This window comes from Stegostoma tigrinum, chromosome 4 (assembly GCF_030684315.1).
Source record: "Stegostoma tigrinum isolate sSteTig4 chromosome 4, sSteTig4.hap1, whole genome shotgun sequence".
NCBI classification, from domain to species: Eukaryota; Metazoa; Chordata; class Chondrichthyes; order Orectolobiformes; family Stegostomatidae; genus Stegostoma; species Stegostoma tigrinum.
Window position 1 is genome coordinate 101,210,067 of NC_081357.1, and position 18,318 is coordinate 101,228,384.

The 18,318-nt window shown below is 42.7% G+C and overlaps 1 protein-coding gene across 4 annotated transcripts in view; it reads left to right on the forward strand.

Annotated features, from left to right (window-relative positions):
- elovl5 (ELOVL fatty acid elongase 5) overlaps positions 1–18,318 on the forward strand; it is a 112,232-nt gene that overhangs the window by 41,926 nt on the left and 51,988 nt on the right. For 3 of the 4 annotated variants that reach the window (XM_048530497.2, XM_048530494.2, XM_048530496.2), the window contains exon 2: positions 13,478–13,544. In XM_048530497.2, coding sequence (XP_048386454.1) covers positions 13,487–13,544 — 58 coding nt within the window. In that variant the 5' untranslated portion in view covers positions 13,478–13,486. Of the gene's footprint in view, positions 1–8,578; positions 8,765–13,477; positions 13,545–18,318 lie in introns of those variants that run through there. The other variant, XM_048530498.2, reaches the window with a different exon arrangement.

An 18,318-nucleotide genomic window follows, 5' to 3' on the forward strand; every position in this document is an offset into this window, starting at 1 on the left:
AAAGCCACCAATCTTTTTATTTGTATAAATTTACCAGATCTGTGCACGATTGATCAAAATGGCATTCCAAATGTCCATACACCCATGGGGAAAAATATATGGGGGACTGTCATGAGAAAATTATACATATGTTCAGTTAGATGTGTTTTGACTGGAGAAAGTAAACAGCCTGTTGGATTAATTTCTGTTGACATGAGGGCGAAGATTAAAGCTGGAGTAAATTGTTTAAGGGGAAATTCATTGGAAATATTTCAACCTTGGCTGCCACACAAATTCAATTTGTATGCAGCTTGGTTTTATGCTTTGTCAAAATAATGTTTTGTAGGTGAGTTGACAGTGGACAGGGTAGTGAAGAAGGCATTTGGCACATTTCCCTTTATTGTTCAGCACATTGAGTATCAGAGTTGGGAGGTCATGTTGAGGCTGTACAAGACGTTGGTTAGGCCACTTTGGAAGACTGTATTCAGTTTTAATCTTCTTGCTAGATGAAGGATTTTTTTCTATTCATTTGTGGGATGTGAACATCGCTGGCTGGCCAGCATTTCTTGCCCGTCCATAGTTGCCCTTGAGAAGGTGGTGGTGAGCTGCCTTCTTGAACCGCTGCAGTCTTCCTGCTGTGAGTTGACCCACAATGCCATTAGGGAAGGAATTCCAGGATTTTGACCAGGCGACAGTAAAGGAATGGTGATATATTTCCAAGTCAGGATGGTGAGTGGCTTGGTGGAGAACTTAGAAGTGGTGGTGTTCCCAAATGTCTGCTGCCCTTGTCCTTCGAGATGGAAATGGTTGTCAGTTTGGAAGGTGCTGTCTGAGGATCTTTGGTGAATTTCTGCAGTGCATCTTGTAGATAGTACACATTGCTGCTACTGAGTGTCAATGGTGGAGGGAGTGACTGCTTGTGGATGTAGTGTCAGTCAAGTGGGTGCTTTGTCCTGGATGGTGTCAAGATTCTTGAGTGTTGTTGGGGCTGCACTCATCCAGGCAAGTGGGGAGGATTCCATCACACTCCTGACTTATGCCTTGTAGATGGCGGACAGGCTTTGAGGAGTCAGGAGGTGAGCAACTCACCGCAGTATTCCAAGATTCTGGCCAACTTTTGTAGCCACCGTATTAATGTGTGAGCTCAGTTGAGTTTCTGGTCAATGATGAGCCCCAGGATGTTGACAGTCGGGGATTCACTGATGGCAGCACCATTGAATGTCAAGGGGCTAATGATGTGATTGTCTCTTATTGGTGATGGTTATAGCCTGACATTTGCGTGGCGTGAATATCGCTTGCCACTTGTTGGGCCAAGCCTTGATATTGTCCAGATCTTGTTGCATGTGAACCTGGACTGCTTCTGTATCTGAAGAGTCATGAATGGTGCTGAACATTGTGCATTCATTGATGAAGATCCCCACTTCTGACCTTACGATGGAGAGAAGGTCATTGATGAAACAGCTGAAGATGGTTGGGCCTAGGACACTACCCTGAGGAACTCCTGCAGAGATGTCCTGGAGCTGAGATGATTGACCTCAAATGACCATGACCATGACCATCATCCTACGTGTCAGGTATCACGCCAACCACTGGAACATTTGCCCCCTGATACCCATTGATTCCAGTTTTGCCAGGGCTCCATGATGCCATACTCAGTTGAAAGCAGTTTTGATATCAAGGACTGTCACCCTCACCTCACTGATGGAAGTCAGCTCTTTTGTCCATGTTTGAACCAAGGCTGTAGTGAGATCAGGAGCTGAGTGGTCCTGCGGAACCCAAACTGAGCGTCATTGAGCAGATAATTTCTGAGCAGGCGCTGCTTAATAGAACTGTTGATGACACCTTCCATCACTTTACTGATGATCAAGAGCAGACTGGTGGGGTGGTAATTGGCCAAGCTGGATTTGTCCTGCTTTTTGTGTACAGGACATATTTGGGCAATTTTTCCCATTGTCAGGTAGACACCAGAGTCGTAACTGTACTGGAACAGCTTGGCTAGGGGAGTGGCATGTTCTGGAGCACAAGTCTTCAGTACTATTGCCAGAATGTTGTTAGGGCCTGTAACCTTTTGTAGTATCCAATGTCTCCAACTGTTTCTTGATATCACGTGAGGTGAATCGAATTGGCTGAAGACTGGTATCTGTAATGCTGGGGACCACTGAAGGAGATGGAAATGGATCATCCACTCGGCACTTCTGGTTGAAGATTGCTGTGACTGGTTCAGCCTTATCTTTTGCACTAATGCACTGGGCTCTTCCAACATCGAGGATGGGGATATTTATGGAGCCTCCTTCCCCAGTGAGTTGTCTAGCTGTCCACCACCATTCATGAGTGGCTGTGGCAGGACTGCAGAGCTTAGATCTGATCCGTTGGTTGTGGGATCACTCCGCTCCATCTATTACTTGCTGCTTTCACTGTTTGGTGAGCAAGTGGTTTCATTTTAAAGGATTCTGAAAAGATTTTCGAGGATGTAGCCAGGGTTGGTGAGTTTGAGCTACAGGGAGAGGCTGAATAGACTGGGGCTATTTTCCCTGGAGCGTCAAAGGTTAAAGGGTGACCTTATAAGAGTTTATAAATCATGAGGGGCATGGATACGGTGAATAGCCAAGGCCTTATCCCCAGGGTGGGGAGTCCAGAACTAGAGGACATAGGCTTAAGGTGAGAGGGGAAAAATTTAAAAGTGACCTAAGGGGCAACTTTTTCTCATAGAGGGTGGTGCATGTGTGGAATGAGCTGCCAAAGTAGTGGTGGAAACTGGTACAATTACAGCATTTAACAAGCATCTGAATAGGTACATGAATAAGAGAGACTTAGTGGATTATGGGCCAAATGCTGGCAAGTGAGACTAGATTAATTTAGACGATCTGTTTGGCATGGATGAGTTAGATGGAAGGGTCTGTTTCGGTGCTGTACACCTCTATGACTGTATGACACAGCTCTTACCACTAATGCAATGTTGCTGATGAATGTCGTGAAAGAATACTACCTCTAATCTGTGATTGCATGATGATCAAGCCTGAAGCTGCTGTTTTATACCAGAGATTCTGGTCTCAGCCTGGTATCTGTATTATGTGATCGTTATGCTGCTGAGGAGAATCAGGCTGAGATAAGTGATAAAGGCATGCATTCTTAGATTTGTGAACAGAATTCTCTCATAACAGAGCATCACAGAATGTTATGCAACAAAATCAGGACTGCATCTTTTTTGAAAATCACCTAGTTATTGCAAGACACAAAATTATGGCCTGCCCTAGGTATCTCTTGGACTCAGCACTGACACTGTCTTTTGTATCTAAAGCATCCTTTTATTACCCAGTATATACATATCCAGACATACAATGGTGGGATCCAGAGCCATAACAATGAAGCCCATTGCAGAGTGCACTGGACCTGTTTCCTAGCTGAGACTCAGTATTATGACATGGGGCCAATTATTCATCAACACGCTGATTATTTTTAACATGCACTTAATGTTTGAAAGGATCAGACTTTCCAGTGTTATTAATTGTTCTTCATGCATGTAACACCGGAAAAAAGACGCATTTGCTCATGCTTGGACCATTGTAATAGCTTAACCTTTAGACTGTAGCACCAGCCCCATGTACAGTTTTGCCAAGCAGTTGCCATTGGCTGAGATTAAGAAATTATTATTTGTACAATATTGTAGCCACTGTGCAGTGGTTAGCTCCTTCCTCAGAGATGACCTGGGAAGCCAGAGACCGTGCTGTTAAATTAGCCAGGAGCTACGGGCTGCAGATACCAACGCCTTTCCTGCAGGGCACCTACAAAAGTATCTGCTTTGGTGTCCAACCTTTATAATGGCATCTAAGTTGAGATTTTTCTTTCATGTGACTGATACATATGTGGAGCAACAGTTATAACTTTACATTTGGTGGGAAAAGCTGATAATTTTATCCGGAATCAAAGAATCATTGAATGGTGGCAACACAGAACGAGGCCACCAGGCCCATCGTATCTCTCCTGACTCCCTGTAAATCAACTAGTCCCACTCCCCCACCTTTTCTTCAAAGCCCTGCAAATCTTTCCTTTTCATATAATGATTCAATTTCCCTTTTGAAAGCCATGATTGAATCTGCCTCACGTTCTCAGGCAACGAATTCCAGATCCTGGACTAGTTGCTGCTTAGAAAGGTTTTTCCATACCTTGCCTGTGGCTCTTCTGCCATTTAACATAAGCCAGTGTTCTCTGCTTTTTGGCCCTCCCTCCAACGGGAGCATTTTCTTCCCTGTCTCTCCTATCCAGTGACCCTCATCCTGATTAGTGGAATCCATTGCCGTGAAATCGCATTCTTACTGGTGACACAGCCATTGAGTTGTTGTATATTCCATTTGGTCTGATCTGGGTGACTTCTGTTCTGCTGTTCGTGCATCAAGTATTTACGTCCACCATGCTTTGTGCAGATGCAGCTTAGACTTGCCAGGAGCTCCACGTAAAGTTTGAAACCTGGGATACTCTAAGTCCTATATTTCGCATGGTGTTTGAGAGTCCTTGTGAATGTTCAAGCTCTGCTGGGCATTAAGGTATACTGTCGAAGGTTATGCATGTGTCTCTGCAGGGGTTGCATGACTCCAGTTGATACTTGGACGCTGTTGTTGAGGCCATAATGGGTGAGAAGGCTGCAGCGACTTATTTCTGCAAAACACAGTTTGTAGCCCTGAAAAGCCTTGGACTGCCTTCTTGATTGTGGGACCCATTGTGCTTCCAAGCACATTGAAACCAATCTTAATCATACTTTAAACAGTGGACCTCAGCAGCTCTAGGAAGGTGCCTGAGAGATCTTCGTAGCATCTAAGCTCATCCCCCTAGTGCTACTCAGCAGCAGTGCAGAATGGAAGCAGATCCTGTTGCGTGGACATCCCCCAATGCTTAGTAAGATTCTGCCCTCTATCCAGACAGCATTGGATAGTGCAGCAAGGAAAGTTGTTTGCTCTTTTTCTGGAAGATCCTCCTCAGAGCCCACACGAGGCCAGGGGTATGGTTCAGCTAGACCCATATTTGCTTAGCGCTGCAGCAACTCACCTAGACTCTATCAACAGTACCTTCCAAACCCCCGACCACAGCCATCAGAAGAACAAGCACAGCAGATAGATGAGAGTACCATCATCTGCAAATTCCGCTGCAAACCCCATGTCACCCTGACTTGTAAATATATCGCAGTTTCTTCACTGTGACTTGGAACCCCCTTCCTATCAGCGCTGTGAATTTATATAAACCACAAGGTTTAAGGCGGTGCTCACCACCACCTTGCCGCAGAGTAGAGCCTTTGTCTATATCTTCTTACCATCACGGGAATCAAGAGTTATGGGGAAAACACAAGAAGATGGACATGAGGAATGTTAGATACTATATGGTATTGTCTGCTACAGAACAATTCAGGTCACAGGTGATAAATGCACTTACAAATCTTGAAAGAATGCAAAATGAACTTGCTTATACCCACCAAAGTGTTTGTGCCTGAATGGACAAATGCTTCAAGTGACTTACTTATCTTGGGATTGTACCTTTTCCTGTAAGACACAATGGTACAAGGTAAGCACGTAGCCATTGACCATACTGTTAACACCGTGGCAGTACTTTCCTAGTGGTTCAAGTAAACAAACAGCCATAGTGAGCAGTTGTGTTATAATTCTGCATCTAGGAACGTTGCAGTCATTACAACCTATAGCATCTTGCAGTGTTTATGACCTCCTCATTTTAACATCTGTAAGTGCCTTGTGAAGTGCATTAGGGGTTTTATTTGCTGTTATCATGACCCGCCTCACCCAGTGTGAAGTATCTGTTACCCAGTGAAGAATAGTACACTTTGCTTCAGATGTATTCTTTTCATGAGAAACAAATTCTAAGTAGTAAAATACATTACTAGGTCAGTAAAACTGAGCCAGATAATCATGGAAGGGACTATTGTAGCATAATTCTGTTTCTTCCTAAGAACAGCTTATGAGTAATCTTTCTCATCTGTTGATATAAACAGAGAAAATTAACTTGCTGTAATGAGTGAGGAATATCTCCATTCTCTTTCTGTCTTGCTGCCATTTCAGCAAAGTACTGGCTAAATTCAGGCTAACTGTTATCTTCCTATGTATTCAGTGAACTGACATTAGCTGACTCCCTATGATAGCAACCTCAGCTAATGTGGGCAGCTGGCACAAACACTCCTGTATATGTATAAGGTCATAACGTCATTTATAGCTGTACCCATATAATACAGCGTCAGAGAATTGATAGTGTTTTTGCTTCACTGGGCTCTTTTATTTTTGAGATTGGATACCTTCTTCCTCCTGTCACTCCAAATAAGGCAGCTTGTGGAGACTGTGCTGATCTCCCATGTGATTACCTCATCTGCAGCAGAAGTGTGTGTGTGTGTGTGTGTGTGTGTGTGTGTGTGTGTGAGAGAGAGAGACAGAGAGCGTGTGTCAGTCTGTCTGTATATGTGATGGATATGCCTTTCTTCTCAGCGGAAGGCCATCCTCTGTTTTCTCCTGTCTGTAGTAGTTTGGAGGGCCAGTACAAATAGTAAAACAGCCACTCTCAAGCTCCAGATGACATGTTCTGCACTTTGGTTCATGCATGCACTGCAAATGATTAGTACTAGTGTGTTAATTAAAAGGTGATTTCAGCCCGATTATTGCAGGTTTCTTTTTTTTTCAAATTAGTTGCTTAGTGACACCTAAGTTAGAACACTCCATAGCTCCATGAAAATATTCCCTCGTGTTGGAAGCCCAGAATCCATTTTAAAACCTTTTACTTATCCCTCATGACTAGTTATACTCACCCTGATCTGAGCTGATTTTGGACTTAATTAGGTTTCTATTAGCTATTCATCTTTGTTGAATCTCTTAACATGGTAGCTGTTGTCCTGTTTTGAGCTGTTTGTGCTTAATCTTGTCTCAGGTGTGTTGACTGTTATGATCTTGTACTTAAATTTGTTATTGTTGGAATATTGCTTTCCAGCTGTATGTAGTGTGATGATCTTTCTTTCCTTCTTCATATTTTTCCGGGGACGTTTCTCATGCCTGTAATAACTACTGCTATTGTTAAGGCACAAAGCCAAAAGCACATTTAAAATAGCAGATTATAAATACTGTAAGGAGGGAGAACACGTGAAACATTTTGACCCAAAGGATTGTAGATATGTGAAATAACTTGGCAGGGAAGGTCGCTAAAGCGGATCGTCTAAAATGATTCAAACCACTTAGGTAGAAATGAGTTTATGCGGCATTATTGAGTGGAGTTCTGACCTCCATCATACACAAACGGATGTCAAAACACCTGGAGAATGTACTGAGAAGAAAATTGTAGGGATGCCTCCAAAATTGAAAAGCTGTACATTTTGTGTTACATCTTACAGTCAGTATCAGTGTTCTTTTTTAACGATTCATGCTCACAACATCAGCACTGTACCGCAGTGTGTGACTTGAGGTGTAAAGGTCTCATATTATCTCAGGTCCGTTAGCAAGACAATCGACTGGGCTTGTTCCTCTGTTGGAACCTAATAGTTTAATGTTAGGCCAGACACTTAGGTGCCTGAGAAATTGAATATTTGTATGTAATAGTTGTAATAAATGCCTGTTAGATTCTCCAACATCACAATATCTACACCTTGTTTCTTATGTTGCTGGAGATAACATTAGCATTGTAAGCTTTAGTTGAAATACCTGCTGGAGGCAAAAACCACACCAATAACAATCAAGTCACACTGGGGCCCTTTCAAGAAAAGACTTAATAGAATGTAGGTAGGGAAGATGTTTCTAGTTCCGACGGTGTCCAAAACTACGCACATAAATATAGGATTATACCAGACTTCGGCTGTTGAGCCAGGTGGCTTAATTTTCATTCTTGCTGTACCTTGCAGAGACAAAATTGCCTTGAATTGATGAATAGGTTTCTATAGCGAGGTTGGGACAGATTGTACATGTGTGGGGTGATGCTGGTAATGGATGCAAAAATGATATGGGGTGGATGTGTGCTGAGCCAGGCTGGTTAGAAGGCCCAGCTTGGTTCTCTGTGATTTAGACCTGATGTTTTGGAAGATTTTCAGATCCCTGACCTTCCCTACTCAACACCCTTTACCCTTCGATTGCCCTTACAGCCCCATGCTAATCCTATGCCAGCTTTCTTAATATCCATTGTGAGAAAACGTCAGAATCCCTGTGGAATGTAGGAAGTGAAACATAAGAATGTAATGCATTTCTCTCCAAAGAGACTTGATAGTGAAAAAAATTCCCATTCATGAAAGCATCAAAGATTTTAATCTCCTTATATGGATAATCTCTTATGCTGGTACCTCTAATCTTTTAATAATGTCTTTTAAGTTGTCAATCATACAGTGAACTTAGAACCCTAGCTGAGATAATTGTGGTCTTTGAAACTTAGTCAAGCATTCCTGACCAGTAGGCCTTTGGGAACCTTGGGAACATTTCCTTTGGGAAATGTCAGCAGATGATGCCATTGCTGGCTTGTGAATCAAAGCAGCCCAGCAGGCTTTTGATTTAGCAATCATTGACAGCTGCGGCTAATAATTGTTTTTTGGTTTAAAGAGGACCAGATTTGAAAATCTTAAGATCATGACCGTTTACAAAGACGTTATCTGCTCTTGGGAACTTTCTTTGACTATTCTGTTGGTTTGAGAGTCCCTCACAGCAGGTTAAATCTCTTGGAATCACCAGTATGGGGCCTCTGAACTAAGCTCCAATGGCTTCTCTTGCATGACTCTTGCCCTGCCCTGTACCCTGCCGACAAAATTGGAGTCTTTCAGAAATGACAGGTGGGTCTTTTTGAATTGTCTTACTCCATGAAAATCCAGCCCCTGGTCTCCATTCAGGAGTTAAGGAGCAACTTTTCTAATTTGGATCAGTTAGAATATGATACTTGAACCAGTTGAGGCACCTAGCAAAGATGAGATGCATCTTTTCCTTAGATATTTATCCATAAAATATCCACGTCTCTTGTTTATAAATTCAAGATGGGGAAAGAAGTAGGAAGTAAAAGATAGAAATGTTTTGATGTAGAGTGGGAAGTGGTTCCCGTGCTGTGTCAACACTGACATGGAGTTATTGTCTGAATGCCGGTTTCTGTCTTGTCAAATTCCTTGATGTGATTTGTGAAGAGACGAATTCAAGTTTAAGAAGTTTCATCCTTTTTCCCATAAGGTCTGTAAGGCTCTTTTTCTTTACATCAGTTACTTGCTTGCAATCGTCTTACTTAAAAAGGTAAAGTTACCATAGTCTTACCAAACGATAGGGCTGCCTTCTTATTAGAGAGGAAGAGAGACAACTGATGGTGGTTTAACCTGAGGGCCACCACAGCATGGGTGAGAAGGAGAGTCCGTTATGGTAACCTCAGCTGGTGCAGGAATTGAAGTCATGCTGTTAACGTTACTCTGCATGACAAATCAGCTCTTTAGCCAAACGTAGTCAAAAATTTAAATGGCATTTCAATTATTATTTGTTTATAGACAAATTATTTGTCAAGAGGGTTCCAGTCCTAAATGGTTGTTCTCAATATGCAGATACTGACTGAGATCTTTGCAGAGTTAGGCTGACTTTGAATTTTGTTCCCAGTTTGAAATGGCTTCTGAGCTCTGCCCGTCATGGCTATGCGTTAAATGGCTGTGGGATTGGCTGATGGATATGAGCAGGCACGGGAGGTGGGAGAGGTCTAGAGTGCATTAACAGGCTGTTGTAAAACCGAGCTGATGTCACAGAGGATCGGGGCAGACCCTTTAACCGGTCAAGCCTAATACTCACCAGCCTCTGGGGTTGCTCCAAACCTCCCAGGGGCAACAAGCACTACACTTCAGAGTGAAAATCCTGTGCAAAGAGACCCCCTACTTGAACCTCCCACCTCATGGAATTGATTGATTTGGTTTATTGTCATGTGTACCGAAATACAGTGAAAAGCTTTGTTTATGAGCAGTACAGGCAGATCGTAGGAAGGAAAGGATGTACAGATCAAGACGTCTTAGACAGAGGCATACAGGTTACGTTGCACAGGAAGCAGGTTAGGTGAGATCGATGTTAGCAAGAACCGTGTTATTTGAGGTTAGAGAGTCCATTCATCATTCTAATCAGGGCCAGAAAGAAGCTGTTCCTGAACCTGCTCATGCATGTGTTCAGGCTTCGGTACCTTCTGCTTGACAGAATAAGTTCTAGGAGATCATCACCAGGGTGCAATGGGTCTTTGATTATGTTGGCAGCCTATTTGTGGCAACGAGCCTTAGAAATAGAGTAAAAGATTAGAAGGATGGCTTCCCTGATGGTCTGGGCTGTTTCTTACAGTCCTGGGCAGAGCAGTTGCCAGACCAGACGATTATGAATCTGGACAATATGCTTTCAATGGTGCACCTGTAGAAGTTGGTGAGGGCCCTTATGGGGATGCCAAATTTCCTGAGGATGTAAGTTCATTGTTGTGCCTTCTTGGCTATTGCATCGATGTGGGAAGTCCAGGACAGGTTATGGGTTATCGTCGCTCCGAGGAGCTTGATATTCTTCACCCTCAGAATTTCACTCTCATTGATGTAGACGGGGGTGTGTTCTCCTTTCTTTCTGAAGCCAATGATCAGTTCTATAGTTTTGCCAATGTTGCGAGACAGATTGTTTTCATTGCACCATGTCACCAACCCCTCTATCTCCCTTTTGTAGTTTGACTTGTCATTGTCAGATAGCCGTTCTAGTACAGCGGTGTTGTCAGCGAACTTGTAGATTGTGTTTGATGTATTTGGTATGGGGAGAATGATATTGATCCTGTGCTTTACCTATCCTGGGAGAGATTGATGTCAAGGGAGAGTTTTTACTTTCAGCTTGAAAGAGTAGAGTGTTAGATAGTTGTCATTTCTGTGATTTATGCAATCCTGAGAGTTTATAATATTGTGCTCAGTCATTGCATAGTTAGTGACTTTCCTTGTTTGAAACCTAAGCAGGATATTTGTAAATCAGCAAAAGAAGCCTTTGTTTGTCTAACTCTTCTTTTGATTGCTTTTAACAATCAATAGATACAGCGGAAGCGCAATGACTTCTAAAAAGCAGGCATTAAAAAGACCAAAATAGAATTTAAAATATAACTCACAGATTAATTTCCTTCCCTATTCATTTTAGCTCTGATTTGCTTTATTATTTGGACAGTGCTCAATGGTGATAACCTTGAAGTTACTAGTGGCAATTGACAAGCCCCAATTCCTTGTTTTAATGGAAGGGCTACCCTTTTTTAAAATAAATGAGATAATGCCAGCATCCACTTCAGAGACAATGCAATATTGTCTCGATATGCCATCAACAATCCTTCTCTGCCTCTTGAATTAGACAAAGTCTGAACTGTAGATTTCACGCTTGTTTGATTAGAGTCTGACAAATGGTTATTTCAAATCAGAAAGGAGGGTGCGGTGGATGGGTGTGCATCGTTTTCCCAAGGTAGATTACTTTCCTTCCATCTTATGATCCACCAAGATCTAAAGGAGTCTAGCTAGTGTATTTGTGGCATAGTTGACCCTGCAGTTTGCAATCCCTTGATGTCTCATTGGAAGCCAAGTATTGGCTTACACTTCTGGATTTTGACTTGTTTGATTTCATTTCCTTTCTCATAGCAGTTTCGCTGTGAATTACGTCTATTAGAACAATACTTTTGCATTCACCTGATACAATGGACATCTGACTGCTGTGGATCCATTGAATCAGAGGGATGCAGCTTGGGCACTGTGTACAATGGGGGAGCTGATTCACTCTGCCAGATTACTGTCCATAAAAATTGGTAGAAACTGGCAGTTAGCAAATGGAAGACAAAAGTTTAAGACTGCTGTATACATGTCTAAATCAGTCTTTCTTTCAAATCTTAATTGTATTCTTTGTTTTAATTTGAAGTTCCCACATTCACAGTTTCTTTTTACATTCACACTTACTGGCTTTCCATTATTGTTATGGTTGAGAGGTCTTTTACTCACAGATTATTGTCGTTACTTTTATTAACGTAGAGTTTATGTGAATGTGATCATTGGTTCTCATTAAACACCATGAATCCCTTAACCCACACTGCACAAGGTGGTTCTGTCTAGTCTTTCTTTTATTCATTCATGGGGTAAGGGCACCTCTGGCAAGGCAGATTGCCCTGAGGGCAGTTAAGAGTCAACCACGTTGCTGTGGGCCTGGAGTCACATTTAGGCTAGACCAGGCAAGGATGGCAGTTTCCTTCCCTAAGGGACACGGGTGAACTAGATGGGTTTTTCCTGACAATCGACAATGGATTCATGGTTGTCATTAGACCCTTGATTCCAGATTATTATTGAATTCAGATTCCACCATCTGCCATGGTGGATTTCGAACCAGAGTCCCCAGAACATCTGGGGTCTGGGTCTCTGGATTAACAGTCCATTGATAATACCACTAGACCTGCATAGCAAGGGAGGGAACAGGCTTCAAAGTTTTCACCAGTGGCTATAGATGCCTCAGTGGAGGAGATGGAAAGTCGGACAGATTTGAATGGCCAACTTGAAAGTAAAGATCTTAGTATAATTCATAATTTGTAATTGAAAGGTTGAAATTCTTACTAAGTGTGGTAATCAAGTATTCGATTTTAAAGCATCGCCGAATTATTGAATGATAGCACTGTTTGAAATATAGAGGGTGCTTCCATGATCTTTAGGTACTGGCAGTGTAAAAGGCAGAACTGGCAAATTGTCAGTGCGCAGCCTGTGAATCTCCTCATAATTTTAGGTCTGAAAAATGCTAAACTGTGCAGCCTTACCTTCCTGAGATCGACCCCCTTGAAGAGCTGCACCCCAGTACATGCTCTGGATGATGGTATCACCCTTACTGTGCCTCGGAAACAGGCTTGGGATCACACTGTGCCCAGCTCCCCCACAATATAATGCAGACAGCATGGCAATTTGATGCACTCTGTTCATGTTAGCAATTGCTGTGGAAGTCAACGTTGATCACAATGTTCATGGACAGAGCGACCGAGAATCAAGTCTTGCTAGCACCGCTCAAAGGTAACCCATGCAACCTTCAAGGTGCTTTAGGACTGGGACATGAGTTGACAGTGGTGTGAGAAGAGAATCTGACTTAGGAAACATAACGTGGGAGGTAACTGGCTTCAGGGTTTTCATCAGTAACTCTGGATGCCTCTGGGGGAGATGGAAAGTTGGAGAGTTGCATTATGTTCGCGCTGGGTCTCCAGGTGGCCCTTCGTACACACACACACACACACACACACACACACACACACACACACACACACACACACACACACACACACACACACACGCCAAGTCAGTGCCAGTAGTCACACCCTTACAGTTCTGCACCCTTCAGTGATACATGCTGCAACCTGCAGCAGGAGATCCTGACCCTGTTCCAATCGCCCCTTTCCCTCACCAACCAAAATGCAGAAAGTAAGCAATTCTGTTTAATGCCATTGCATCATTGAAACATCTCTGAGTTATCTTGTTTGTTCCATTCTATTTACTGTTCTTATTTAATTACTATAGATTTTAAAAATGGAAGCTGTGGACCGGACGCTGAATTACTATTTTGTTTCATGGTTTGGACCAAGAGGTAAGTGAGCATATTGATACATGATGAAGTAATGTATAAATGCATTCCAAGTGTTTCAGTAGGCATATGATTAATATTTTACTGTACATTGCAAGATGTAAAACATCATGAAACAAGTAGTAATCCAGTTGGTGGCACAACTAATAACAGTAATGTGCATCTTATTAAGAGCGCAGCTATTTTAATGGGTCCAGGCATTTAATTGTACTGTATCTAAACTAAAATAATGAACAAATGGGAGCTGAGAAGAATTATGCTGGGCATACTAATCAGCTTGACCCTAGGACGTTATTAATAAAACCAGAAATACGACGCAAGCTTTTTTCTTAAAGATGGATAATGTTTCTTTTTTGAAAGAGCCAGTTTATAATAATCGCATTGTGAACATGCTTTTCATTTGTTGGGAAAGCTGTTATCTGTCCCTGGATCTTTGGGAGTTATCATCCGTAGAGGTGACCTCCCAGTAACCTCCGAATGTAGTGGTATGATAATGTATGATTATCAGAATGTCAAAATCTAAGGGTGCTACTGGGCAGTACTGCTTCTTCATTAATGTAGGTTACATTTCAACAAGTGGGATGAGCTATGCACAGCTGTTGTGTGAAACATTTGTGCAGTGTTCTCTCTGTTTTATGCGGCTGATGGAGCCCATGCTGTTGATCTCCCACAAGCTATATCTAAACGTTGGTGTGCGAAACCAAACATTGCCTCTTAAGAGCTGTGAGAACACCAGTCAATGATGTCCTTGCTTTCTGTACAACAAGTGTCTTGAAGGGCTATCCCATTGTGGTTTTCATTGTTGGTCTCTGGTCTGTACTCCATTGGAGCTTCATGACAGTGGACTGCTATCTCCTCTGTCTCTGGCATGTTCGAATCATGACATAAAGAAATCATTTTGCTTTCCTTAGGGGTTTGCAGAAAATTATACCCCGGCAGCTATAGTATGCCTGTATTGAACATTAAACAAGACTGTTCAGATTATATAAAGGAAAAGCCAATAATTTTGGAATAAGAAGAAGGGCTTGATGAGATGTGTGATATTTTGCCGCCTTATATCTGAGGTGATGAAGAACGATGACAGTTAAGACTTTAATGAACAGTGAGAGAGAATTGTTGGAGAAATTAGCAAAGCTGTCCCGAGTATCAGTTCAGATATTCCATGATGTGATTCTCAAAGCTTTGTTTCCTCTGCCCATGCTGTTTCACTTCTCTGACACCTTATGTCTTCCAATTTGCTGAGTTGTTAAATGTGACCTTTTTTAAATGGCATTATATCAGAACATACATCCAGTTTGAACACTCTTCAACTCTAAATGAACTTCTAAAACTCTTCCATTATGATTGTGCTACAGCAATAAACTTGCTGACCATTTTCATTGCCACCATAAGGCTGGAATTTTATTTGTGGCATCTTAAAAATAAATCTTGTAGTTTGGAGATTTGTTCCACAAGCTCTCTTTTAACGCTGTGGCGGCATTTTTAGTTCTCAGCCGTGTGTTTTGTATGTCATTTTCTGTTGTTTACCTCTTTTGTCAGGTGGAAAAAATATCACGTGCACTGATCAGGTGCTGACTTATGGATATCTTATTTTCTCACCAACAGAAACAAATTGCCACCAAGAGAATCTCTGAACTCCACATTGTTAATAACAGCATGGAGAATCTGTATAGATTCTGTAGGCCACAAGTTGCCTAAACTGGCAAAATGTCTGCCTGGTGAACATTTTACAGCTCCTCAGCAAATTTGGACCAGCTTTTATTCATTTGGTTGTTTTGTGCAGGCTCATGTTCAGATCAACCAAGAGAATTAAAAAGGATTTAGATTTGTAAGTACTGTTAAATCATGCAGAAAGTGTACAGGTCTGCTTTTTCATGAATATTTCTCATCATACCATATTTTTGCCAGACTCGCTGCTTGCGTTTTGATTGTCCTCTCTGATTTTTCCAGTCCTTAGATTTTCTTTCATTTTTAACCACACCAATGCCTTTGGTCCTCCTCTCCTTCTTCATACTTTAAAAGAAGAGAAATTTTAAGTCACCTGTTTATAACAATTAATGCTAGTTGCACAAGGGAATGTGTGCACAAGAGAGTTGGAGTCATATTCAGAGTTTCAGAAAGCTTCTCCCCATTGTGTGAGATATAACACAGCATGGAGCTGGACGAACACAGCTGGCCAGGAAGCATCAGAGGACCACAAAGGTTGACACTTTGGGTCAGGACCCTTCTTCAGAAATTGGGTGGGGGAGGGAGCTCAGAAATAAATAGTGAGAGGATGGTTGGGGCTGGGGAAGGTAGGCGGGAAGGTGATAGCTGAGTGCAGGCAGCTCCTCACTGTGTTATCTCTGACTCCAGCATCTGCAGCTGTTGCTGTCTCAGTGATTTATAACCCCACTGTGAAACTTCTTCCAAGGACACCCACCTTGAAGAAGTTGTCCCCCTCCCTCTGGAAAGATATCCGTGGATCTCTCTCCCACTGCAACCCTCTCGTAGTCTCTTCAGTCCTGAAATTCTTCGGTCCTCCCACCTCACTGAGCAATCCCCACCACTTCCAACCTGCTGTCACCTGTCACCACCCCACCTACCTTCCCCAGCCCCACCCCTCCTTAAACTCTTTATTTCTGGCCTTCTTTTCTCTAACCCCCTCTCCAATTCTGAAGAAGGGTCCCAAGCCGGAACTTGCCTGCTTCTCTGATCTACCTGGCCTGCTGTGTTCGTCCAGCTCCACGCTGTGTTATCTCTGACTCCAGCATCGGTAGTTCTTACTATCTTCCCGTTGTGTGATTTTTGGTCGTCTTAATGTTAGGAAGAGAGTCAAAAGATGTTTTCCACTCCAGTATACATTGGATAAAACTCTGTTGTAAGGCAAAACTGCAGTAAATTGGCTGCTGAAGAAAGTGATGACTCAATGTGGAATGAGATGTGCTGGCTACACCCAGGATAGCTCATACATATTGTCAGCGAATTGTGATCAATAGGAGAGCGAGAGAGGGAGGGGTGTGTGTGTGTGTGTGTGGAGGGGCGGGGGGAGCGGGCAATGAAACGATCAGTTCCCATAGTGAGGAACCTATTCCCATTGATTGCTGGTTGCATGAATTTCTGGCCAGTAGGATATGAGATAATGGGGTAACACATTCTTAATGCAACATGATAGCTGTTGATTCATGGCTCACATTTTGACACCCACAGAAGTAGGTTAGGTTTCTGCTTTCTTTGCTATCTGCCTTCAAGTATTATACCACTAAAGAAACATCCTTTCCCTGCTTTCTCTGTGGCCCTCAAAATTCTCCCTCCTGAATTGAACAGCCAGCCCTAACCTCCCTCCAGGGCCAGAGTTTGGAGCTTCTCCACAGTCTGTGCTCTCACTAGCAATTACCAGTGATGCTTATGTGTGCTGTTGAAACTGCCTGTCTGGTTTGCATTCCTGTCCAATTGCTTGAACAGCCTTGATAAAAATAAAGTATAACTACAAACCCTGGTCCAAAATAAGGGTATACAGCTGCTCCGTGAGCATCTGAAAAGGAAGAAGTCAGTTACTTTCCCAGCTGTCTAACCATAAGGCTAGTTCTTAGTCCCCTTTGAGTTGCTATGTATTTACAGGACTGTCTGTTCTTATTATCTGATATATCAAGCTGCCATTCACTCAATCTTCCTCCTCGTCTTCGGTTTCTCATTTCTCCCAGCATGATCGTCTTGCCTAGCTGATCTTCAAACCCTCTGTCCCTTAAATTCCAGAAAATTGGAATTTCCTGTTGAGGATCTTGTAGTCTCAGGTGCTTTAGTCTTTCAAGTATCAATTCATTACCCCAAAACAATCAATAGAAGTATTGAGAATGTCTGTACAGTCTTACATAGCAAAGGGTTTACCACTTTCAGTGTGGCTGCCTGTGTTTCAAATCCATCGAGAGATTTTGATCCAGTCATACATCCCAGTGGTGTCACAACCATTCTGTAAGACACATGCCTGCCGTTGTAGTTCTTGTTGCACTGTCTAAATGCCTTTCTTGCTCCGGGTGGTCCAAATTGTTTAGCATCCCAGTTAGTAGAATTGTTCAAATCTTTGCCTATCTTGGTTTTGAGGGTATATTTAGGCTTTGAAAGAGTCGTTTTTGGAGGACATCCTTTCCCTGCTTTCTTTGTGACCCTCAAAATTCTCCTTCCTGAATTGAACAGCCAGCCCCAACCTCCCTCCAGGGCCAGAGTTTGGAGCCTCCCCATAGTCTGTGCTCTCACTAGCAATGGGCAACTAACCTGACTGAAGGCCAAGCCTGTCATTCATGCTGATATCCAAACAGGTGTCATGTCTCAAAACTGTCCCATGCGCCTGGTGGAGCCGAAATTCTTTGGCTTTCCTGGGAAAGCTAAACTTCCAGGTTCATGAGCGAAAATTCTGCAACCCCCCCACCCCCGATCCTGGAATATGCAGCTCAACCTTGTTTAGGTTGAAGGCTTCAGTTTTCAATCTTCATGGCCCCTCATAGTTTATTTTCCAATTATTTCCACCTTCACTGTTTTGGCAGTAAATTAGTCTAACAAAATGGCTGCCCCCATACAGAAGTAAAATCTGTTTGAACTCTATGATTGACAGGTGTTCCAGTCCCACTGGAGCTTTTTCACCCAGTGAGTTGTGTGCCTGTGGAATTCTCCGGCACAGAGAGCAGTTGAAGCCAAAACATTGAATGTTTTCAAGAAGATGTTATATAAAGTTTTTAGGACTAAGGGGATCAACGGGAACAAAACAGGAACAGGGTACTGAGTTGGATGATCAGCCAAGATC